The sequence below is a fragment of the Octopus bimaculoides genome, chromosome 7 (genome assembly GCF_046866305.1).
Source record: "Octopus bimaculoides isolate indiv1 chromosome 7, ASM4686630v1, whole genome shotgun sequence".
NCBI classification, from domain to species: domain Eukaryota; kingdom Metazoa; phylum Mollusca; class Cephalopoda; order Octopoda; family Octopodidae; genus Octopus; species Octopus bimaculoides.
This window is the reverse complement of record NC_142934.1, coordinates 63770878-63798184: the sequence shown is the minus strand read 5'-3', so window position 1 is coordinate 63798184 and position 27307 is coordinate 63770878. Positions and strand designations below refer to the sequence as shown.

The 27307-nt window shown below is 36.0% G+C and overlaps 2 protein-coding genes across 2 annotated transcripts in view; one reads left to right on the top strand and one right to left on the bottom strand.

The window, feature by feature from the left end:
* Nucleotides 1-27307, bottom strand: part of LOC106879131 (uncharacterized) — a 207186-nt gene that overhangs the window by 94745 nt on the left and 85134 nt on the right. The gene's annotated exons all lie outside the window — the stretch shown is intronic.
* On the top strand, nucleotides 19482-21251 carry LOC149134720 (SCAN domain-containing protein 3-like). Its single transcript, XM_089355820.1, has one exon. It carries the CDS (start codon nucleotides 19482-19484, stop codon nucleotides 21249-21251), a length of 1770 nt encoding a protein of 589 aa, XP_089211946.1.

Genomic DNA, 27307 nt, shown 5'->3' with positions numbered 1-27307 from the left:
TTTCAAGGTTGATAGAATAAGTACCACTTGAACACTGGGGCCGATGTAATCGACTTGCCTCCTCCCCGAAATTGCTGGCCTTGTGTCAAAATTTGAAACCTTCATTATTAAGGCAGCGATAAGATAAGTATCAATTACGCACTGAGGTCGATTTAATCGATACCCGCACACCCCAAAATTGCTGGCCTTGTGTGCCAAAGTTTGAAACCATTATTATTATTATTATTATTATTATTATTATTATTATTATTATTATTATTATTATTATTAATAAAGGCGGCGAAAGGGCAGAATCGTTGGCAAGCCTGGCAAAATGTTTAGCGACATTTCGACCGTCTCTTCGTTCTGAGTTCAAATTCCACCGAGATCAATTTTGTTTCATCTTTTCGGGGTCGATAAATTAAGTACCAGTTGAGCACTGGGGTCGATGTAATCGACTTGCCTCCCCCAAAATTTCAGGCCTTGTGCCTATAGTAGAAAGGATTATTATTATTATTATTATTATTATTATTATTATTATTATTATTATTATTATTATTATTATTATTATAATATTCATGCTATTATAAGCTGATTTAGTTAGTAGAGATGTTATCTTGAAGTACGGTCACAAATATCTTCAAACATCAAACCTCTTTTATTTTTAGGACTCTTGCAGAATATAGAATGCTACATTGTATAATGTACATTGTCTATAGTATGTGCTGCACCTCCAATATTCCACAGCCCCTTAGGTATATAATATAATACAACAGAAATTTATGCAAGAAATATGACAGACGCAGGCGTGGTTGTGTGGTAAGAAGCTTGCTTAAGGCGGCGAGCTGGCCGAATCGTTAGCGCGCTGGACGAAATGCTTAGCGGTATTTCACTCGTCGCTACGTTCTGAGTTCAAATTCCGCCGAGGTCGACTTTGCCTTTCATCCTTTCGGGGTCGATAAATTAAGTACCAGTTACACACTGGGGTCGATGTAATCGACTTAATCCATTTGTCTGTCCTTGTTTGTCCCCTCTATGTTTAGCCCCTTGTGGGCAATAAAGAAATAAGAAGCTTGCTTTCCAACCACATGGTCCTGGGTTCAGTCCCACTGCGTTGCACCTCGGGCAAGTGTCTTCTACTAAAGCCTGGGACCGACCAAAGCCTTGTGAGTAGATTTGGTAGAAGCAAACTGAAAGACGTCTGTTGTATATATATCTCTCTATATATATACCTGTGTGTGTGTGTGTGTGTATCTGTGTTTGTCTCTCACCACCGCTTGACAATCGATGCTAGTGCGTTTACGTTTCCGTAAATTAGAGGTTAGGCAAAAAAAGACCGATAGAATAAGTACCAGGCTTACAAACATAAACAAATAAGTACTGGGGTTGATTCATTCAACTAAAAGTTCTTCAAGGCGGTGCCCCAGCAGAGCTACAGTCTAATGACTGAAACAAGAAAACGATAAAAGAAAAAATGCTTTATATATTGAAACCTTTCGTTTGTATATTTATCTGTTGGGGATTGTTACCTGTCTGAATAATCGCGGAATCTGCAGACTGGTTCTATTCTTTCTATTGCGGCCACTAAGACCAGGTTCAGTTCCTGGTTGAACATAATTATACTTCGCCTGTAAATTTAATGTTCTAATAGAATGAATCGGGGTGTTTATGAATGGTTCAAAACGTCCTGTTTTCTGTCTCTGGAAATATAAGTCAAAAGAAAACATTCCGATGCTGATTCTAATAAAACTGTGTTGGCACTCCGTCGCTTACGACGTCGAGGGTTCCAGTTGATCCGATCAACGGAACAGCCTGCTCGTGAAATTAACGTGCAAGTGGCTGAGCACTCCACAGACACGTGTACCCTTAACGTAGTTCTCGGGGATAATCAGCGTGACACAGTGTGACAAGGCTGACCCTTTGAATTACAGGTACAACAGAAACAGGAAGTAAGAGTGAGAGAAGAGAGAAATTTGTGGTAAAAGAGTGCAGCAGGGTTCGCCATCATCCCCTGCCGGAGCCTCGTGGAGCTTTTAGGTGTTTTCGCTCAATAAACACTCACAACGCCCGGTCTGGGAATCGAAACCGCGATCCTATGACCGCGAGTCCGCTGCCCTAACCATTGGGACATTGCGCCCCCATTGTAATAAAACTACCAGTAAGTAAACTACCAAAATGATGTTAAAATGTTTGTATTGAGAAATGTCATTCCTATAATAATTGCGACCTGATGGCACCAGAGAAGTCTTCTTGCTCACGTAGAGCAAATAGTAAAAATCATCGTCTCAAATTCTCATCCTCATTAAGCCAGAGCTAGGGATGAATTTCAACCATGTACTGCAAGATAATGAAGCACTTGTTAATTTTACATCATCATTAATGTTTAAGGTTATGGTGTTTACTAACTTATGAACATCTTACGAATAAAGTAGTTGAAATCGCATGTGTATTAAGTGCTTTGGCTTTACATAGATGCGACTTGGTGTCAGCATAAAGATCGAACCATTGACTCGATCGTCACAGATATATGCTACATAGAGTTATTTCAATAAAATCCAGGAAGAAAAGAAATAATGCTTTAGATTCTGTGAACTTGGCTTTTGGTCTCGTGAAGATATCGAGTAAAATGTTGTCAGGCAAGAAGCCCTACAAGAACGTTGAATTATAAATCGTTCCCAAGAAGGTTAACTAATAAAATTAATTCATTAATTATTAATATTATAATATTTTTGTTGCTGCAGTATCATAACATATCTGTTATTACCGGTAAAAATGCTAATAAACACGGTTAAAACACCTCTGGGGAAAGTATTTATTTCGTTACTCAACGACTTTTTCTCAAATAATATGATAATATGATATTTGGTCACAGATTCAACCGTGCCAGTATTATTTACTGAACAATTAATATAATATTTTATGTGGTTACGTAAAGAGAGAGAGGGGGGAAGAGGGAGAGGGAGAGGGAGAGCGAAAACTAGAGAGAGAAAATAAGAAAGAGAAAGATAGAGAAAAGAAAATCTGTTATTTGACTTGAAACTTTTAGTAACAGTTCTAATTAGTATGCCCCATAACTGATAAAATGAACCAATAATTTATTCCAACGAATTTAGAAACTAAAGTTAATTTAAAGAATAAATGTATTCATAAGATCTGGAACATGCTGTGCCATAATAATAATAATAATAATAATAATAATGGTTTCAAATTTTGGCACAGGACCAGTAAGTTAGGAGGAAGGGTGACTTAGATGGTGGGCAGTACACCAGTTGAGCACTGGTGTACTGCCCACGTAATAATAATAATAATCCTTTCTACTATAGGCATAAGGGTTGACATTTTTGGGGAGGAGACAAGTCGATTACATCGACCTCAGTGCGTAACTGGTACTTAATTTATCGACCCCGAAAGGATGAAAAGCAAAGTCGACCTCGACGGAATTCGAATTCAAAACGTAAAGACGAGCGAAATGCCGCTAAGCATTTTGCCCGGCCTGCTAAAGATTCTGCTTGTCATTGCATTACTTACGTCGGTAACGCTTTCACATGATTATAGAAAAAGAGGGAGAAAAGAAAAGAGAGAGAGAGAGAGAGAGAGAGAGAGAGAGAGAGAGAAAGAGAAGCGTCCATGATGTGACGTAAAGGGAGTGTAATTGTAGTGCTTTCATGTGGTCAGTTGAAGGGAAAGAGAGGAGAAAGAAAAAGGAGAGAGAAAAAGAGGATAAGGCGAAGAATGAGGCAGAAAGAGGGAAAGAGAAGGGTCCATGATTTGAGGTAGGGGGTACTTAATATTTATTACGTGATTAAAAAAGTTAGTTGAAAGTAGAGGAGGAGAGCTAAAAATATAATTTTAGCGAAGGGGTGATGTTCTGATGGTGAGGTTAAAGAGAGAGAGAGAGAGAGAGAGAGAGAGAGAGAGAGAGAGAGAGAGAGAGAGAGAGAGAGAGAGAGAGAGAGAGAGAGAGAGAGAGAGAGACAGACAGACAGACAGAGAGAGAGACAGACAGACAGAGAGAGAGAGGGAGAGGAGAAGGAAGAGATGGTGGTGGTGGTGGAAATGGAGGTAGTGGTGATTCGATAGTGAAAAAAGTGTATTTTTTTAAAAATTCAACCAAGTTTTTTTTATATCACCTATCACTTAACGCATGTGCACAAGTGCAATTCTGTAAGATATTGACGCTTATTTACGTGGCAGACATATGCAATTTAACTAAAGGTTGTATCATATGTACCGGATATTTGTTTGTTGATGGGAAAGATGGAAAAATAAGAATAAATATTTATTTTATGAGTGCTGTGTACTAAGTCTGTAAAACTGCATAAAGTTTATAAAGTGTATATATAAAGAGCATTAAGTAATCATCGTATTGTAATTTCCTTCACTTTTAAAATGAGTAGCAGATGAGCGACTATCTTTCCATACAAGCACAACACAGGCTACATTTTGTGTTTTTTTTTTTTTTGATTAAAGTTTTCAGAAATAACTCAATAGGTTTACCATTAATTCCATGAAATATTCACGGGTCCCGTTAGTAATAATAATAATCCCCTCTACTATAGGCACAAGGTCTAAAATTGGGGGACGGGGATAATCGGTTACATCGACCCCTGTACTCAACTGGTAATAAATTTATAGACCCCCGAAAGCATTCCTCGGTGGAATTTGAACTCAGCGGGGAGACGGAGAAAAATCTCTGCATGGCAAATATACGACCCACAGTAAACAAGTTGATGTTTAACGGAAGCACACCTATCAGTGGCTACGAAGCTCTGGGCTAAAGGAGGAGAGCGGAGATTTCATCTTAGCAGCACAAGATAAAAAAATTATTGACTCAGAACCACCAAGTCAATGTAATGAAAAATGGAGTAAATCCAAAGTTCCCATATTGCAATGATGCAATTGAAACAGTGGACCACTTAATCTCTGGAGGTAAAGTTTTAGGATTAGTAGAGTATAAATGAACACATAACATGCTGGCCAATATCTACACTGGTTAATATATTGGCATTATAGATTCAACTGTTGACAAGTGGTATAGGCATCATCCTAAAGCTGAGGGAGAAAATGAAATGATTCTTTGGGACTTTCCTGAACATTCAGACAGAACCATCAAAACTAATAAACCGGAAATTGCTGGAAAAGACCAAAATAATAAAGTCTGTTTATTGATTGATACGACTATCCCTTACGATCATAATACTGCGGCTAAAGGATTTGACAAGCTCAGAAAATATACAGATTTGCTCACTGAAGTCGAAAAATGTGGCATCACAAGGCGGTTCTAATATCAGTGATCGTAGGATCACAAGGAGTAATCATAAAAGGAACTGAAACTATTTGAGAATGATCCCTGGCTTACCATCCCTACACTTCTCTCTCTCTCTCACTCTCTTTTTTTCTCTCTTACGTCCTCTCTGAAACATTTAAAAATACAAAACGAACGCCGTCGCCAGTCACTTTCTCTTTCCCTCTCTCACTTTCTATCACACTCTCCCTTTCTCTCTCTCACTCTCTCTCTCTCTCTCTTGCTTCCTCTTTGTCCTCCTCTCTCTCGCTTTGCCACTTCTTTGAAGTAAGTGTGACGCACACAACAGGTACGTACAAAAACAAAAAAGTTAGCGTATTAATATTATTGATAATAATAATCCTTTCTACTGGAAGCACAAGGCCTCAAATTTGGGGGAAGGAATTAAGTCGATTACATCGACCCAGTACGTAACTGGTACTTATTTAATCGACCCCGAGAGGATGAAAAGCAAAGTCGACCCCGGCGGAATTTGAGCACAGAACGTAGCAACAGACGAAATACCGCTAAGCATTTCGCTCCCGGCGTGCTAACGTTTCTGCTAGCTCGCCGCTCTTTTACTACTACTACTACTACTACTACTACTACTACTACTACTACTACTACTACTACTAATAATAATAATAATAATAATAATAATAATAATAATAATAACAATAATAATGATAATGTCAGTTGGTGACTAATTTTATATTCACTGTCGGTACGCAAGGAGGATAACCCAAAACGTTTTATCCTCATACACACATATCTATAATATAAATGGGAAGTTTGTGTGTTTGTGAATTTGTTAATTTAACTCCTCTGAGACGATTCAACAGACCTTGATGAAACTTGATACGTATGTGGGGCTAATGCCCATGCGGTCACTTACGCACTTGGAATTTTTAAAAAATCGATTTTTAATCAGCATCGATTTTTCAAAAATCGTAAAAATTTCGGCATTTTTCGCACTAGCCATCGTGATATGAATTTGACGAAAAATGTTTCATGGGTATAAACAGACAGCTTATTAATGGTAATCTATTTAACATTTGATAATTCTTCATTTCAATGCGAATTGTTTTGATTTGCTAAAACTAATTATTTCAATTCGTTGTTTTAATTCCACAACGTTTCAGGTTTTGATTAGGTAAGAGCATTTTATTTCTCAAGCAAAATTTAGGCATTTTGCACGCTAGCCATCGTGACATCAATTTGACGAAATCTGTCCCAAAGCGCAAAATTTTGCCATTTTACGCACATGTACAAAAATGACAACGACACGGATTCGTTACCAGACTCTGCTTTTGTTTTCGTCAAATTGGTCCTACCCATTAATAAAGATTTAAAATTTTTGAAAAATGTCGAAATTTGACGAAAAATGTTTCATGACTATAAACAGACATCTTATTAACGGTAAATTATTACCGGGTACCTCAGCTAGTATATGAATATGTGTACATAAAAAGCTAGTTCGTTAAGAAAACGTCTCTCAGAGATGAAAGCAGCATTTATACTAAGAAGTAATGTTTATCGCCACCTAAACATAGCTGTAGTTTACCTCAGCTTGCAATATATAGAAAAACAGTCACACTGCTACTGGTTGTGCAACTAGCAAACTAGCTTGTTAAGAAAATCTCTATTAGATACAAGAAAACATATCCCTGCCCATCCACGAGTCGGAGTTTTTCAACCCGACAACCTTTAGTGATGAGGAGAAGAGAGGTGGCATAAAACTAAGAAAAATAATTGAAAGAGAAAAAAGATCAAACGTAAAACAGTACCACCTCCAATCATTACCAAACATTGCCAAATACAAGACAAATACTGCATCTGTGTCGTTATCTCCCCAAGAAAAGCAAAAACTAGTACACAAACAGCAACAAACTCAAAAGAGCAAAGCCAATAGACAAAGACACGAAATCATCAACAACCTGAACAACTCCACCTACAACAACAATTACCACCCACACCCAACTTCCTGCTAGGGAAAATAGAGATCTGTAATTTTATTCTACTAAGCACAAAACAGAAATATAAAGATAGTGGGGAGTCCTTAAAAAAGAACAGTGAAAATCTCTGACAAATTGTAATTGATAAAACTGGTAATCGACAGGTATAGGAAAATGAATGAGAGGATACCATATGACATTGGAAGTCTCAGCGTTATAGCCACGAACAAATTATTTCAGTGTTTCCCTAAGGAGCCCCATACAAAGGAGGGATTTTGATATACCCGATTGCCTGAACAAACACCATTCTTTTCCTGTCTACTAATATAATTGTTCTAAGGGTGGGTTGCATAGTGCACATTGTCACGAATGGAAGCAGGGGCGCATGTGATAGCCATTAGCAAGACTAAGATTTCCGTCGCACACACTATGGTGCCCATTTTTGACAACTTTGAGGGCTACGAATCTCTTAGTCTACTGGAATTGGGGAATGGAATGATGATGTTGTTTCGGAAAGACCATAGGTCTCGAGATAATATCGAGCATTTTGGACCGGGACTGTGAGTTGTTGGTTCCAGGTGTAAACAACAGTGAAGGAAGTTTCCTTCGATTAGGAGGTACCAATTCTACGAAAGGGGCGGCACAACCAAATGTTTCTAGGCATTGTAAGATTCACTAAGATTTTTTTTGGACATCTCTTTCTTTAGTGTTAATGGGCGACTGGAACAACTTATTTGATGCACGTTTGGACTGTGTTTTTCTAGCTAGTAGCGAAGGTGGATACAAATGTCTCGCAGACTTGATCAGACTAACACTTTACTAGGTTCATGTCCATATCACTTGCTGATATGGTGAAATATGGTGAGATCCTAGCTTTCTACATAACTCCCACTGGATTATTCTCCCTAGTTTGTCATGTCTTTTCTTGTATTCTTTCTGTGCCAGCGTACTACATTCACTAACTATATGAGCAACACTTTCCTCTTTTGATTTATATAACTTACATTGAGAATCTACCTGATATTTGTCTATCTTGGCTTTTATTCAGTTATTATTATTATTATTATTATTATTATTATTATTATTATTATTATTATTATTATTATTATTATTGCTATTTATATACATGTTGAGCTTTTACCATAAATGTTAATTATCTCCACGATCAATATTTAATTAGTATAATAAATATAGTTGGCTCTCATGCACCTCTTTCAAGAGTAAACATTATAGTTTTCTGATTTTGAACCCAACAATGACTAACAAAACAATAACTTTAGCAACAATAACAGCCACCACATCACCAATAACCTATCTTCATTATTTTACTTCTTTCAAACCATACTGTGCACGCTGAAATACCGTCTCTTTGCAAGAACATAGAAACACGCACAAAAAAAAAAAAATCAACGCAAAAACAAAAATAGAAGCATAACCACCAACATTTATTTCTCGAGGGAGTATTCATTGATTTATGTGACGTCAACTTCACTTACAAATAAAACGACAAAAACAATAAATCTACGTCAGTGAAGTCATACGGGTATTTTAAGAATGGTTGATTTAATTTGAAGAAACAACTATATTTTTATCATAATATTTGACCTGCAGCGATTATAGCTTGCTTGATAAAATCTCTATCAAATTATAACATGACGCGATATAGCAGTTATTATATTCATGGAGAAAACAAAATTTTACTCTCAAACTCTTTCATTTTCGACTGAATTTGAATACCTATACTTATATTTATACAAAAGAAAGCGATCTAGTGGAGTGGATAATGTATGTGTCATGAGATCACGCCCACATGAACGTATTTCCTAATTCTACTATTATCGCTATCCACATGGCAAGAGTAAGTAGTAGAACTGAAAAGGTTGTTAACAAGAAGTTCTTGCCTATTAACTTGGACATTTACTTTTTATCCAATTAATACTAAAGAGAATAGAGTTAAGACCAAAGCACTCACAGCTTTGTTCATCTCATGGATTTTATCACTTATAATCACACTTATATTTCAGTTGAACGCCACAAAAGTAATTTTCACTTCCCTGCACACACACACACACACACACACACACACACACAGAGGCATATATGTATGTATGTGCGAGTGTGTGTGTAAGTGTATGTATGTATGCATGGATGTATTTATTCTTTTATTCTTTTACATGTTCTCGCCCTAAGGCTGTGACTATGCTAGAGGCATGCATATATGTATTAATGTGTATACACACACACACACACACACATATATATATATATATATTTATATATATATATATATATATATATATATATATATATATATATATATATATATATATATATACATATATATATATATACGAAGGCGGCGAGCTGGCAGGAACGTTAGCACGTCGGGCGAAATGCTTAGCGGTATTTCGTCTGTCTTTACTTTCTGAGTTTAAATTCCGCTGAGGTCGACTTTGCCTTTCATCCTTTTGGGGTCGATAAATTAAGTGCCAGTTGCGTACTGGGGTCGATGTAATCGACCGATCCCCTCCCCCAAATTTCTGGCCTTGTGCCTAGAGTAGAAAAGATATATGTATAGATATAGATATGCGTGTGTTACCAAAGAGAGAGGGAGAGAGAGAGAGAGAGAGAGATAGGGCATTTGTGCTCCGTCAAGAAAAAAATCTACTTTATTCTGGTGGGAAATGAAACGAACGTTAGAAGAAGCCGTAAATTGATAATGTACCGCGAAGTTAGTTCTTGGTTGAAGCTTCTTCCGTTAGCTTTCACTATTCTGAGAAAGACGTAAACATCACAAATGTCTTTATAAGCTAGATATTAGGTATTTAAGACTAGACGCAATAAACTAACATTTTTTTAGACGATTGCAGAAACAAAAAAATAAAATTGAAAGCAGCGTCATGAATGTCAATCAGTATTTAGTCTGCAAGAATGATCATGGTCTTTTATCTGTTCGGTCATCTTTGCACTTTCATTCTCCTATTCAGAATTTGGTCACCCCCCCCCCCACATACGCACATGCACGTTGAACAGCAAAAAAGAATAAATATTATTCTTGACACTTCCTGGCAGGTTCGCATGCAAAATATGCTGGTTGCTGTAGCGTACGTTGTAGGTGAATAACTTGTTCCTATCATGACGTCAGTGCGGTCAACACACTCGGTTCACTGGCGTATGGGATTCTGGGATACCGACGTTTTCACATGTTGTGTCTGGTCGGCGATGAATTTTCGGACAGTTGAGCCTCAACGAAGTCGTCGGTTTTGTTTATACTTTCATAGATTAGATTGTTTATATCTGCCAACAGATAAAAGATGTTTGTGTTCGGCTGGCAGATATAAACACCAGTCAGCAAACAATCCGTTGGATGAAAGTATAATCAAACCCAACGGCTTTGATCAGACTCAATAGTCCCAGAACTTCTGGCTGGAACACCAGTGTTCCAGGATCGTATGTGCCAGTGAACCGACTGTTATGGACGCTCTCACGTCGTGAATGGAAGTTATTCTATGACGTACACTACAGAAATATTTTGCGTGTGAAATATCCTGGAGGTATTAAGAATGACTATGCAACGATCGTGTGTGTGTGTGTGTGTGTGTGTGTGTATGCACGAATATATATATATATATATATATATAAAACAGGAATATAGAAACTCAAGGCACTAAGATTGTATGGTCTATTTTTTCTTTAAAGGCTTCAAATAAAGAAAGTATCCTTCATTTAAAAGGATATGGTATTGATTTAACTACAAAATATACGAAACCAAAGAAGTTTACTTCTATTACCGACGCTTAAAGGAATGAACGCGTGAATAAATCATTCATCTTGATTTAAATACGTTTGAGGTCAGACTGGCGTATTCTTTTGAGGTTTCTTTGATAGTTACTAAATAATGCAGCAATAGCCTTTATCATACATACATACATACATACTTACATACATACATACATGCATACATACATTCATACATGCATGCATACATACATACATACATACATACATACATACATGCATGCATACATACATCTATAAGTATGTATGTATGTATGTATGTATCTATAGGTATATCGTAATATAAACATCTTTATATATTTATATATATAAAGCAATTTATAATTATAATGTAATTTTTTTTTTTTTTTCTTCTTCTTCTTCTTCTTCTTCTTCTTCTTCTTCCCTTCCTCCTCCACCTCCTCCTCCTCCTCCTCCTCCTACTACTACTACTACTACTAGTCAATATAAACAACAATGGTGTTTATTGATAGATAATTTGAGGACGCTGGATTGACAGAATCGTTAGAGAGTAGTAAGAAATTTTTGTTAGTATTTCTTCCGATTCTGAGTTCAAATTCTACTGAAGTCAACTTTACTTTTCGTCCTTTCTAGGTCGATATCCAATACCCATCAAAATTGCTGGCCACATCTCAAAATCAGAAACACGTAGAGTTACGCACTCACACGCGAACACACATCTGAGAATACTCGCACACACGCAAACACACAGACACAGACACAGACACACACACACACACACACACACACACACACACACACACACACACACACAAAAGAGGGAAAGGACAAAAAATATATAAGAAAAGATCACACAAAAAAAAATCCACAAAATCTTTCAATTTCACGATGAAAAAATTTGTTTGATGCTCTGGAAATGGGAAGTGTTCACCGTGTCGTTTCCGAGACACAGCCCTATTCAATAACATTTTAATTCGGCTCCATACAACTCTCCGCAGTCTCGTCCATAGAAGCTAACTTGTGGGGATTGGACTGCTATTGGTTACACAGATCACATGGTGTTACTAATATAGTGTTATTTACATCGAAGCCACGAAAGATTCAAACCGAATTCCTAGCTTTCTAATATGTACATATACACATACACACACATATATGTATGCATATATACACAAACACACACACATACATTCCTTCCAAGCATTGGTGTAAACAGCGGAAGTGAACTAGACCGTTAAAACTTAGTGCGCATACACAGCAGAGTTCAGGGTCAATGTGTGTCAAGTGGTTTCACTCAGCATGCTTTTAGCTTCGTTACTATGATAACATTCCGGATACTTATTGATAAGACAGGTGATGTAGACAACAAACAGATGTATTAGTTTAACGCTCGGGAAGTGAAAATGCCTTTAACGTTTCGAGCCTACACTCTTCCACAGAAAGGAACACAGAAAGAAACAGGGGGAGAAAATAAAGAATTTGTAGTTTACACACACACACACACACACACGCATAGACACACCCAAATACATGTATACAAATACGTCCAAACGTATACACACACACACACACACACATACGCACACACACACACACACACACACGCACACACACACATATATGTGTGTGTGTGTGTGTATGTATGTATATATGGTTGGAAAAGGCTGACAGTAACTCCTTGTAATCCTGCGTGATTGAAACCCTACAATGGTGTTGCCGGTTAAGCTGCTGATAGTCTGGCCATGAAACAGCACTGGTTTACCTATGACAAATCATTTTTGATGTTAACTTACAAATGATATTTTAGTAGGGACAAACTTTTTATTCATATTATATTTATGGGGATGACTGCGAATTTCAAGTTTTGCCCGAAGCTTCTCATAGTGCCAGTCTGCTTAATATATGCAAACGTATACATATGTACATACACATGTATATATATATATATATATATATATATATATATATATATATATATATATATATATACATACATACATACAAATATATATATATGTATAGACATATTTACAAACACACTCACACACACGCATAGACACACCCATATACATGTATACACATACGTCCAAACATATATATATATATATATATATATATATATATATATATATATATATATACACACCACATACGCACAGAAGCACACATGCGCATATGCGCTCGCACACATACACACACACACACATATTTGTACAATGTATGTCATGTGTTTTGTTCTCTGTATTAAACAACCCGGCAATATTTCACAACGATAGATCACATAAGTTGAGTTTGATCAATTTATGGTAGTTGTCTTGACAGATACACTCGCTTTAATACATTTTAATATGAGATGAACTAGAAGCTAAGCTCTAAACTACTGCCATATAAAGGTTATTAAAGATAAATATTTCTCTTTTACGATAAGGAGAACATTCCGTTGACTCTAGGGTGTGATAAGCCGTCATTTTCACAGGCATTATTTTTTTTAATGGTTGCCGACACTTCATCCATCCACCCATCCATACAGCAGATCGTATGGAACTACATGTTACAAGTAGCACCAAGGTTTGGGACAAGTCCCTTCAGGATCTTCCAGATGTATACTACGGCATATCTTTCCAGGGAGTAGCTTCTGTTCTGCACAGAGGCTATTTTCGTCGAATTGCCTCAAGTTATGCAATTAATTTTACGCTGGTTGATGACCGTAGCTGGGAGCAATAAGCCAAAGCGGCTTAGGACAAATGTTCTCAAGAGGACCATGATGGTTTCCTGATCCTTCATTTTAAAAGTTCTAAGAATCCATCCGATCAGCCGCCTGCATTTCATTGCCAACTTAGCAACATGTACATGGAGGGAGGCGTCATTACTTATGTGAATGCTCAAGTCTCGCACTCACTGCGTCTATGGCATTGTAATCCCTTCAGGTCCGGTGTATTTAATTGGTATTGCATTTAGTTTTGCATGCTGATACCATAGGGCTTGAAATTTTTCAGCATTAAACTGCATGGTATTCTTCTTAGCCCACTTGTATATTTCATGTAACTCAAGTTGCAGGTGCATATATATATATATATATATATATATATATATATATATATATATATATATATATATATATATATATATATATATGAAACAAAACAGGTCCTGAAAATTGTTTGGTATTATATATTCCCCATTACACATGTTTCATTTGCTAATAGGAATCACAAAACTATACATGTTGGATAAACATGTAAGAAATTTTCTAGGAAAAATTCTTCAGACAGAGAATCAAAGCTATTGTTTGATAGACGTTGACCAAAGATTATAGCTGATATATAGCAGTGCGCACATACAGATATACATATGCATCTCTCTCTCTCTCTCTCTCTCTCTCTCTCTCTCTCTCTCTCTCTCTCTCTCTCTCTCTCTCTCTCTCTCTCTCTCTCTCTCTCTCTCTCTATCTATCTAATGTATGCACGCGCGCGTGTGTGTGTGCTGTGGACCATTGATATCAAGTTCCTAATTAAATTTACAAATGCGATATTAATTCCGCCTTCTTCCGTTCGTCAACTCAGCATATACATGCATACATACACATAGACACATACACACACATGCACACCTCCACACACACGTACGCACACAAAGATACATACACATATTAAATAAAGTTTATATACGTATATACACACACACATATATGTGCATACATACACAGTTACATACACCCGCAGTATGGTAGCCACTCATAATAAAAAAGGAGTACTGGTGGAAAGTCCCAGTGAAAACCTCAATAGAATGTAAACATAATCAGCCTAATATAATTATTTTGGATATAGAAGAGAAACCGTAGAGCTGCCCAGTGGATGTTAAGATACAGACAAAGATCAGTGAAAAAGAGAATACCTATGGTAAACTATTGAGAAATTTGCTGATTATCACTTGTCTAGGGGACTACAGAACCATTTGAATGGTCTTAGCTTGACATCAAGAGAAAAGGTTGAAAACGAGTTGGATTCACATTTCGCATCAAAACCTAAGCAATTTTACAAGAGTGGCATTTATAAGCTTGTTAACAAATGGGATGAAGTTCTAGAAAGCAATGGAAATTATGCTAACGAATAAATGTTTTAATCATGGGCTTTTTCATTTTTAATAGACTCCTTAAAATCGGCTATTACCTTTGTACCAACCGTATATAAAGATATATATATATATATATATATATATTTCATCTATACACACACACACACACACACACACACATATATATATATATATACACACATGTGTATGTATGTATAAATGTATATATATATGTATATATGTATATATATATATGTATATATATGTATGTATGAATGTATATATATATATATATGTATATATGTGTGTGCATGTATATATGTGTCTATGTATGTATATATATGTGTGTGTATGTGAGTGTATCCATAAATATGCATGGATATACGAATATATATAAATGTATATGTATGAGTGTGTGTGTGTGTGTGTGTGTGTGTGTGTGTGTGTGTGTGCATATAAAATATTTAAAAGGATTTATTTAGATAATTCCTGTACTCAATGTTCCATAATAGATATTAGAAAAATATTTAAAAAATAAATATCTATAATTTCATCGTCATTGAAATGATAGATATTGCATTTTAAGTATGTTTTTTTAAATATCTAATATAGAAAAATGAGTGATATCTAAATAAACTCTTTTAAATATTTTATCGTATTACGTTTTTTCTTTTGCGATATTAACTGATTGATGAGCCAGTAAGTGTGTGAGTGTGCATGTGCGAGAGTATGTATGCATATATGTATGTATGTAAGTATGTATGTATATATGTATGTATGTATGTATGTATGTATGTACGTATGTATGTATGTATGTATGTATGTATGTATGTATGCATTGCCTAAGTTTTGTTTTTCTAGAAGTAAATCATGAACTTCTGGAGATTTGTCTGAAAAACCAGTCGCTGAACTTACTTGATTTAAATCTCACTGAAGAACTTGCAGTCTGAAATACTTTTGTTTTGAAATCTTCCCATGGATTGTTTGGATCAAGATTGGTACTTTCTATCGTGGAATCTTTGCAAGTTGCTTTGTGATTTGAAGTTTGCAACGTTTAACTTTTTGGGTACCTTAGGACCAGGCTGTCGATTTTTAGACATTATCAAAAATTAAATTTTTCCACGCACTAGACGATGATCAGTCCATCTCTCTGCTCCTCCCATGGCCCGAACACTAGAAACATCTTTCATATCATGCTTTCTGATCAAAATATAACCCATGAGATGCCAATCCTTAGATCTTGGATGCATCCACGTGGTTTTATATTTATTTTTCTGCTTAAGCAGAGTGTTGGTAACAACCAGATTATTCTCAGTACAAAACATAAAAAAAAAGCTACTCCATTTTTATTACATTTCCAATCCCAGGTCGGCCTAAAACAGGCCACGAAATGTAGCCATTTCCAACTCTTTCGTTGGAATCTCTCAATATCACCAGATTGTCAGAAATTGGTACTTTCCTCAGTAATTGTACCAGATCATCATAAAACTGTCCTACAGTTACACCAGAATGAAATGTTGTTGGTGCATAAATACTGACAACGGTAAGAAACCTACTTTTTGTCAGTTTTATAAGGCATGACATGGTTCGCTCAGATATACCACTTGGAAATTCAGCAATGGAGGTTACTAAGTTCTTGAGAGCAAACCCAACACCAGATTCTCTACGCTGACCCTCAGGTAGGCCTCTCTAGAAGATAGTATATCCATAAGTAGGTTCATTTATTTGACCCTCACCAGAAAGACGAGTTTTAAAGAGCACAACTATATCAAAGAAATATTTTTAAGCTCACCTGCAATAAACCTTTCTGGCCGCTTGTAGAAATCATCATCTAGAAGTGTGCTCACATTCCAAAATTAAGAGGATAGCTATATTTTCTCCTTCTTGAAGATTGTTTGACCACAGTGGCAGGATGACGACGACCGGACTAAGCTTATGACAGACTGGGACACCTGCCTAGCCAGACCTGTTCCTCTGACGTTACTAAGCTTTTTTCGCCATTTACTGAATCTGTTTGAGACATTTCAGAGTAAGTTGTAAGTGCATTTTTAGGTTTTTGCCAACTAATTCAGTGATCTTACTAAGATTTGGTGTACAAGAAATACCTGTGCAGATGAATAATTTTCAGTGGGTGTATATTGCACTGCACTACCTCCACCTATTGGCCCAAGAAGACTTTCACCGGTGTGACATGAGAATTGACAAAAGCGGGAAACTTCCAAGGCCTCAAGTTTTAGTTTGGAGATTTCCTTCTCCTATGTAGATTATCAACCAAGATTAAAGAGCTTCTACCTGGCCATGAGGTAGGCTATCCTGTGTCAGGTACCAAACTGACACTCAAACGCTCCATAGAGTAATTAAATATCATTCCGGTGTCCGACACAGAGCGTCTCATATATACATACATACATACACACACATTTTTTAAAAAGTAAAATATATGTAATTTAAAAATATAAATAAAATAAGATTTAATATAAATAATATATGGATGTATATATATATATATATATATAAAGTAAAAATATACATATATATATATATATATACGTTGTTTAGAGAGTGAGATTGCTTCTTTGCAAGTCCTTTACGCACTTTAAAAAAGCTTGAGACTCAAACTTCGCTTGATTTTGAACATCTCTATTACGTATTGTATGATACGGCTCCCATAGCCAAGAAAAAAAAATCAGAAAAGGAAAACTCTCCATAAAAAATTCCACGATGAAATGAAGACATATGCAAGCATGGGTGATAATTCTCAGAATAGCTGCTGTAAGAGGTGCCCATCGTTGACACATTTGTGCAAAAGAGTGTAGGGTCTTGGTTGGGGCTGAAACTGCGCACAAGCGCTGCTTTAAGAGAACAATAAAGCTATGGCACAACTCAAAATTGAGTTGCAGCCATGAAGTATGTATGTATGTATGTATGTATGTATGTATGTATGTATGTATGTATGTATGTTTGTTTGTTTGTATGTATGTATGTATGTATACGTGCAGAATTGTATGTTTTGCTTTATGTATGTATTCTCATGCATGTAGTTTCATGTTTAGGCATGCTCATATATACTTAAATGATAAACTTCTGGAACGTTTTACAGACTTTTACAGTTCTAGTGGATCTGTAGTCTTCTAATCAGCTTTCTCCTCTCTGGTTCTGAGGAGCCTAATTTCTCAAACTTGGTATTTAGGCAGTGTATTACTTATCCCAGTACCCCAATAATTACAGGTATAAACTTGAACTTGTAATCTGGATAAAGTAGCTATAGATTCTTCAGTAATTCAGCGTAGGTATTTTCTTTTTCGATGATCTTTATCTTTATGTTAACATTCACCAGGCAGCTGATTTTCACATCTGTACACAGTTTCTCTTCCGTGTCCCAAATTACTATGTCAGGCCTATTATGTTTACATTTTATTGAGGTTTTCACTGGGACATTCCACCAGTGCTCCTTTTTATTATGAATAACTATGGCTTCTACCATACTGTAGGTTCTTATTTCTTTGGCCTCGGGGTTATGCTTCCGACATACATAGATAAATACGTACGTACGTACGTGTGTGTGTGTGTGTATATGTATGTATGTATGTATGTATGTATGTATGTATGTATGTATGTATGTCTGCATGTTCGTATGCATGTACGTTTCTATGGTGCTATATACGATTGTGTGTGTACAGTGAGAAGGAGGGAAAAAGTTATAACTGATTTAAACAAAGAGGGCGGGAAGTTATTTAGAGGTAGAATAGAAAACTTAAAATAGAAGCGTCGCCACTTGAGACGTTGGAGAGATACTGTATATCAGTGATTCCCAAGGTGGGGCGTACGCCCCACTGGTGGGGCCTGAGAAAATTCAGGTGGGGCGCGGGGCATAGACGTGGGCTGTGAAAATATTTGTACATGACGAGCGGTCATCGCAGGCACAACCTTAGATTCCGTCTTTCCTTTGAAGCCTCCACATCGGAAACTCTCGCACCCCAGCGAGACAAAGAAGATCCCGCACTGAGCAATAAACTTACGCGCATCCCTATACATGTAGCATGAATCACTACTGGCAGTAAATGATGCATGAAATTTTCATCGACAGGAACTGCTGGCATTACTATTCAGATAAGCCAATCAATTGCCTCAATTAGTTTATACTGAAGAGTGCGCGCATCTAAGCTTTGTTATAACCGCCGGCAAAAAATAGTCTATAAATTGGGGTTAAACCACAGCTCTTTATTTCAACATAAACTATGCAGTGATTTTTTCAAGGCAGCAGCCAACTCAGCTCAGGTGACTCGTTGTTGCCGGTTGTTTCCACGAATCACTTTCTTTTCACACTGCAAAATTCATCGTCTCCATCGCTTTCTTGGATTTGTGTCATCTCCCGAGACTTTCAATACTGTACCTTTCAATTTTAATATCTTTTGTTAGCCCTATTGAAAATGAGCAAACCAAACAAGAAGAAGACTCGTCAATACGCGGTGGAGTTTTTGAAGTTTGGATTCATTCCTGATGAGCATGATGACCGTAAACCGTTTTGCTTATTATGTAATCAGACGATGAGCAATGAGTCAATGAAGGCAGGTAGGCTGGAAGCGCACTTAAAGGTAAGACATCCTAATAATTCTAATTTAGATTTGGAATACTTCAAATCATTGAAAGAAGAATTTAAAAACCGAACAAAACTCACTTCACTATTTCATGCAAAACAAGCGCCTCATACTCGTGCCCTTGAAGCTAGCTACGAAATCTCCTTGCTTATAGCAAAACATGGAAAGAATCACACTATTGGAGAGCAACTGATTAAACCTGCTATCTCAATATTCTTAAAAACTGTATTACAAAAAGATGATGGAGATATCAGGACTATGCCACTCAGTAATAACACTGTCTCGAACAGAATAGATGAAATGGGGCAAGATGTTGAAAGCCAGCTCATTGAGAAATTAAAATTGCGTAAGTTTTCATTACAAATGGACGAATCCACAATCCGGGACAGTGAGGCTCTGTTATTGACTTATGTGAGGTGTATTGACCACGAGGAGTTTCAGGAAGAGATGCTGTTCTGCGAATCGTTTGAAACCACCACAACTGCAAATGATATTTACATCAAAATCAAACATTATTTGGATGCAAACAAAATACCAAAGGAAAACTTACTGGCATGTGCGGCAGACGGTGCACCTGCCATGATGGGCAAGAATACGGGATGCTTAAAAATGATGAAGGATGAAAATCCAAACATGTTGACTGTCCATTGTGTAATACACCGAGAAAACTTGGTTGCCAAGAAATTGTCCCCTGTTCTTAACAAGATTCTTCAAAGTGTGATCAAGTGTGTCAACAGCATTAAAAGAAATTCTAAATCTGAACGTCTTTTTAAGCAGTTTTGTATAAATCAAAGTGCCGAACATGTTCGATTATTGCTTCATACAGAAGTAAGATGGCTATCAAGTGGAAACTGCTTAAAGAGGTTCATGGAATTATTTGATCAGATTAACGACTTTCTTAGTGATAAATGTGAAATGAAATTGCTGTCAACAACGGATGGAAAAGCATTTGTCAGTTATTTGACAGACATATTTGAGAAACTTGGAAACTTGAATAAACAACTTCAAGGTGCAAACATGACACTTATTGATGCAAAAGCAAAGATTTTTGGATTTATTACAGCTCTCGAATTATGGAAAAAGAAATTTTCCAAAAGAAATTTCAGTGAACCTTACTGGTTGAGTAAATGTGAAATAACGAATGATGCTGGCATTGTAATTATTGATCATTTAAATATCTTGATAAAGGATTTCAATGACAGATTTTGCGATTTAAAGGCAATGAATTTTCCTTCTTGGTCAACTCAACCGCTTCTGATTAACGTTTCTGATGCTACAATTCAATATCAAGAAGAGTTATCAGAATTACAACATGATGAATCAGTGAAGACTTTGTTTAAATTGAAAGGTACAAAGATGTGGCTATATGACGAGGTTGAAAGAAAATATCCTAAAATTTCTACATCAGCGAGAGAGCTACTGATTCCTTTCCCTTCGTCTTATTTGGTCGAATGTGGTTTTAGTGCAGTTGATAATTTGCTCGAAGCCAAGAGAAACCGGCTTGAGATTACAAAACGTGGCGATTTACGACTGAAATTAACAAAGTTGTCTCCTCAAATTAAAAACTTGTGCTGTATGCATCAGGTACAGGGTTCTCACTAAATTAGTCGAGCTGACCGTCAAATAATTGAACTGAAAAAACGTGTTTCTTTATTCTTTATAAATTGACATTTTTTAAAAACATGAGAAATCGTAATAATTTTATCGATTTATTGGGTGTTATGCACTTTCAGTGCCTGTTGTTTCAATTCTCAAGCTATTTTTTTGTATTTTGAATACAATTTTTTAATTTTTGATTTTTTTCAATTGTAAGTAGGCCCACATGTACTTGTAAATGTGAGTGGACATGGGAAAAGGTGGGGCGTAAAAACTTTTGCTATGAAAAAGTGGGGCGCCGGGAAAAAAGGTTGGGAAACACTGCTGTATATCTTTATAAGTGGTGTTAAGTTAACGTAACCGGTATATTTGGGTTTGATAAAGTTAGAAAGGAGACTGAGATGCTGCATGTTGATAAGTAAATGCAGGTAAGCGATTCAAAGGGCAAAAGCTTTAGAAGAAGAGGGAGGGGAAGCCTCAGTAAAAATGAGGATAAAATGAATATATATATACATATATACTTATACATATATATATATATATATATATATATATATATATATATATATATATATATATATATATATATATATATATATGTATATGTATATGTATATATAAATGTATATATATTCACGTGTGTGTGTGCGTTTGTGTGTGAATTCGTACATACATGCACACACAGAAACACAACAGAGTTTTTGTGAGAGAATAAATGAAAAAAATAAATTTATAAAATAAAGAGGATGAATTTGTAAACAAGGATTTAAAAAATGCATATTTATAAATACGAAGTCTGATCAATAAGTATCCGGACTGTTGCCATAGTAACGAAGGTAAAGCATGCAGAGCAAAGCCGCTTGGCAAAGATTGACCGTCAAGTCATCTGTGCACGCGCATTAAGTTGTAACGTTGTAGCTCACTTCCGCTGTTTACAGCAGTGCTTGGAAGGAAGCTGTGTAGCGTGTCATCGTCGCATTGACCATAACAGAGAAAGTTTTCACGGCGATACCTGCTCAAGAGGCCTACACAAAGTTGAGTTGCAGAAAGTGTATGGAGATGAGTGTATGAGCCGCACACAAGTGTATGAGGGGGGGGTCAGACGTTTCCAAAATAGCCGAATAAATGTCAAAATTGACGGACGTTCTGGGAGACCCGCGACCAGCAGAACTGAGAAAAACATTGCAGATGTCCGTGCCATTATGAGGAGAAATCATCGAATCAGCATCCACGAGTTATCAGATGATGTGCAAATCAGTTATGGTTCAGTTCAGTCCAGTCCATTATCAGTGACGATTTGGGTATGAGACGCGTGTATGCCAAGTTTGTGTCAACACTGCTTTCAGCTGAACAAAGAGACACTGGGGTTTCAGTAGCACAAGATCTCCTTGATTGCGTGGAAAACAGTGAAAACTGAAAACGTTTGGCAAAATTTGACGCAAATTCTCTGCTCAACTTTCTCTGTCATGGTTAATGCGACGATCACACGCTACACACCTTCCTTCCAAGCACTGCTGTAAACAGCAGAAGTGATATAGAACGTTAATACTTAGCGCGCTTGTACAGCAGAGTTCAAGGTCAATCTGTGCCAAGCGGCTTTACTCTGCGTGCTTAAGCTTTGTTACTATAGTGACAGTCCGGATACCTATTGATCAGATCACATATATAGATAAAATACCTGAAAACAAAGGAGGTAATATGGAAAATGAGAAAGTTGAGATAGTGAATTCATAGTGAAAATACCAATTATAATGAAGCTAAACCTTTTTACTATAGGCACAAGACCTGGAATTTTGTGAAGGGACTAAGTCGATTAAACCAACCCAAGTACTCAACTGGTACTTATTTCATCTACTCCGAAAGGAAGAAAGGCAATGTCGATTTCGGCGGATTTGAACTCGGATTGTAAAAACAGATGACATGTCGCTAAGTATTTTGTCCGGCGTGTTGACAATTCTACCCGTTCGCAGCCTTGATCATAAAACAGTAATAGCTATGAAAGATAAATGTAAGATGAAAAAGTAAATAAATGTAAGATGAAAAAATAAATAAAATTTTAGAGAACGGGGGGAATTGTATAAATAATATACAATGCACACAAGGAAGCCCTTTTGTTGACATTGGAACAAGGTTACTCAATAACGGACCCATCATTTCATTCATGTTACGAAGTCTTGTATCAAAATACCTTTAGACGACAGTTTTTCTTTACTCAGAGTAAACAAGTGTGAAAACCCAGTTCTTTCACTGCTGTTATTATAAATACTTCTAGATTATGCACTGAGAACTTATTAATTTCATTTGTTTTAAAATGGACACACACATGTGCATGCACACACACACACACATATACATACATATATACATATACATATGATTTCCCTTAACCATAGTGATAGTATTAAATAGTTTCAAATATGCAAGTATGTATAAGGAAGGTATAATATGTCGCACTGACACTCAGCTCTAGTACATGGTTATTTATAGCAGAAACAGTTGTAAGCTAATGAAAGTGGTTACCTAACTTCCGTTCTTTAGTCATCCATCCATTCATTCATATATAACTTCAGTTCAATGGTAAATATGGCCATTGTTTTTTAATGTGCTCAAAGTAAAGATGTTTTTATTCAGCCAAGTTGATTATTTGCAGCTTTTAACACGGCTATTATGGAGAAGTTTCTTTTCAACTAAATGCAACACAAAATCATTGGTATTGTGTCCAGATATGTCTTGTCAAATGACCGTTGGAAAGACAACGTTTGTTACATGATTAGCAGAAATATTTTCTTTCTGGTAGCGATGATCTATTATTAATTTGCTTTGTTTCATATAAACTTGAATGACGTGGCGAACAAGACCAGCCTTAGAAAGGTAAACTCGGTTATAAGGAATTATTTATATGTATGTTGTTTGTTAGAATCGAATCTTATTTCTATTTTTGGGTGCTTTATGCGATTATCTTAAATAATCTTAAACACACCGGGTATATATTTCCAACCATGGTTCCCTATCAACCGCATGTTTTTCAGAAAATTGTACTTTAATATAATTCATTTTTAGATCATATTTTAGACAGTCTAGGTATATTTGTTGATTTTCAAAAAAAGCATTTGACAGGTAAGAGAGAATTAACATGGGAATTTCCTGAAGACATACAACATCTAAATGACTCTAATTGGAAGAGTACGAAATCTTTGTGAGAAAAGGCCGCATGCTGCTCTGAACAACAATGCAATTGTTTGAAATAAACATAGGGGCTGCTCATTATCTCCAAGGCATTTCAATCTATTTCCTGAGCAAATCATAACAGACGCCCAGGAGGATTTTTAAAGCACAGAGAAAATTGGTGCAAGATTAATAGTCAAGGATTTGCAGACGGCGTTTGTCTTTTGTTTGCTGCTTCTAAAGATGAATTACCATATATGAGAAGAAGACTTTGTATTTTTTCAATAAGTATGGTTTGGAATTCAGTTGTAAAAACATTTTGGCTCATAGTGACGCAAGAAAACAGAAAAATTTGTCAGTGATGCGGCCATAAGAGATTTAATTAAAATCATTAACATTCAGCTGGAATTATCTAACCATTTTCCGAATTGCAATAGGAAAGAGTATATGATCGGGGTAGCAAGAATATTGCAGCGAGTGACAAACTAAGGTAAATACAATCTATGATAAGTGAAATTGCGAATAGACCACTTGCAAATGTGATGAGTTTCGGAAAATAGAAGGCAAAATAACAAAATAGCTTTAGAATGACTGGCTCAGCGATATGGAGACGTGACAAGGATGAAGATATTGGAATGCATAAAGAAAGCAAGTTAAAAACATTCAAATGACCAAAGGCAGTAAACATTTAAATGACCAAAGGCAGTAATGCTGTTCAAACAATTTGATTTGTATCTTAACTTTGGTTTGTGAAGTGTTCTTCACTATGTACACTTACACATATACACGCACACATATACACCCGTACGTACGATACATACACACGTGCGCACAGAAGCACACACACATACACACACACATTGAAAAAACATACTTTTTACTTTGGAAGGTTGACCGACACCGAAAACCGGTCAAAAAAATGTGAATTTTTCCTACTTCCAAACCTCTTTTGGTTACAACATGCACTAAAATTCATTTAGGAAATCATTTTTTAAATACGGAAACTTGGTTTAATGCAAAAACTCTTCTATACGAAAACGTTTTAGTTGTATATTATTCTCTTTCTCTTTTTTTATGTTTGTATAAAACTCATTTGGTGAAAACTTACTCTAACATTCTTACAGTAAGACTGTTATGGGAAATCATTTGAGTGAAAAACATGTTATTCTATTTTCATTTTCATATAGATATATATTGAAAACATCTACTTCCTATGTTAAAAAAATAAAATAAACTTGGTTTATTCAAATATATATGTATAAAAATTTAGAGCATTTTCAAACCTATCTTATTATTTTCATAATATATATATAAGGTCGTATTCTGTTTATTTATTTCAGTTCGTTCGAATGTCCACATCTAGTCCTGTTTGTTTTCGTCTTTGACCCTCGTCCGTCCACTAATTGTCTTCTCTTGAATTACCTTTATTCCACATTTATATGTTCATTTTCTGTATTGCATAGTTGCTTATTTCTTGTTTATTTGTTCATTTTCTGTCATGTTTGGTCCCTTGTTTGTTGGCTCGCCATTTTCCAGCCTCACCAGAGGGGAAACAATACTACCGTTAAGGCACGAAATTGCGTTTGACACTCTGGTTGATAACTGATTAGAATTTGATGACCTTTTGTGTCTGTTTCCCGTTTGCTTGTGCATTTATTATATGTATTTTAACTTACACACGCACGCACACACACACACACACACACACACACACACACACACACACACACACACACATGCTGCACATTTGTTCTGCGTATGAAAACGCACGTACTGTCTATATTTCACTTGTTTCTATTATCAATCAATCATCCAGTTAACTAATTAGTTAATTACCTGTTTGATCAATCTTCTGATCAACCAACCAATCAGTTTATCGAAGCCCTTTTGTTGCAGTCACTGAACAAAACAATGACGTACCATCATCTGCCCTATTCTGTCAAAAGGGTAACAAAATAAAGAGTAACACACACAAACGCGCGCACACACACACACACACACACACACACACACACACACACACTACCATCAATAAAAATCAGACCCCAGACAACACAGTTTAACGTATGTTACACTACACACATAAACAATAGAGATGAATAGGAGAAAGCCTTTACACAGGCGAAGATACTTAACAATATATGTTATTATACTAGCTATTTATGAACCCTATCCAAAAACACACATACACACATAGAGAGATACCTATACAAAACAAACACATAAAGCCAATTATAAATTAAACCATTTAATCTTGAACATGCAAAATTTTAAATAAGTCAACTTAGTAATGACAGCCAGGAAATGTCATTCACCGTGAATACTAAGAGCAACACGTGACACTCCTAAATTCGATCACTTTTCAACGAAAGAAACAGATTTAACAATGCATAAACAAAAATCTTTGATTTGTTTAACAGATAAATTCAGTGAGTACTACCATATACAAGCCTTTAAGTATTTCAGTCTTGAGTAAAACATTTAAATATTACACATTAGTAAATATCATTTGACTTTATACAATAATGCAACTTACAATGCGTGACACGCTCAAAATTTTCTATAAATCCTTAGCTCTTTGATTAGGTTTTTAGAAAAATACTTATCAAACGGGATTGCATCTAAAAGTATTAAAAATAAATAATACAATAAAATATACAAAGAGCTAAACACACATATAACAAAAGAGCACATTCAGCCAGATAAACAACCAACCAAGAAACATAAAATGGCGGCTAATCAATAGGCGCAAAAGAATAAACACATTAATGAACACACATGAACATGGAACGAATGAACAGTATAATAAAAGAAAAAAAAACAGGACCGGAATCTAATTTGGCCAGACGCATTTGGTTAAGGGAAGTATATCTCAGAGATATCTTCTCTTCAATAAG

Coding starts and splice junctions, on each gene's coding strand:
- LOC149134720 (XM_089355820.1), top strand. CDS start 19,482: ATGAGCAAACCAAACAAGAAGAAGACTCGTCAATACGCGGTGGAGTTT.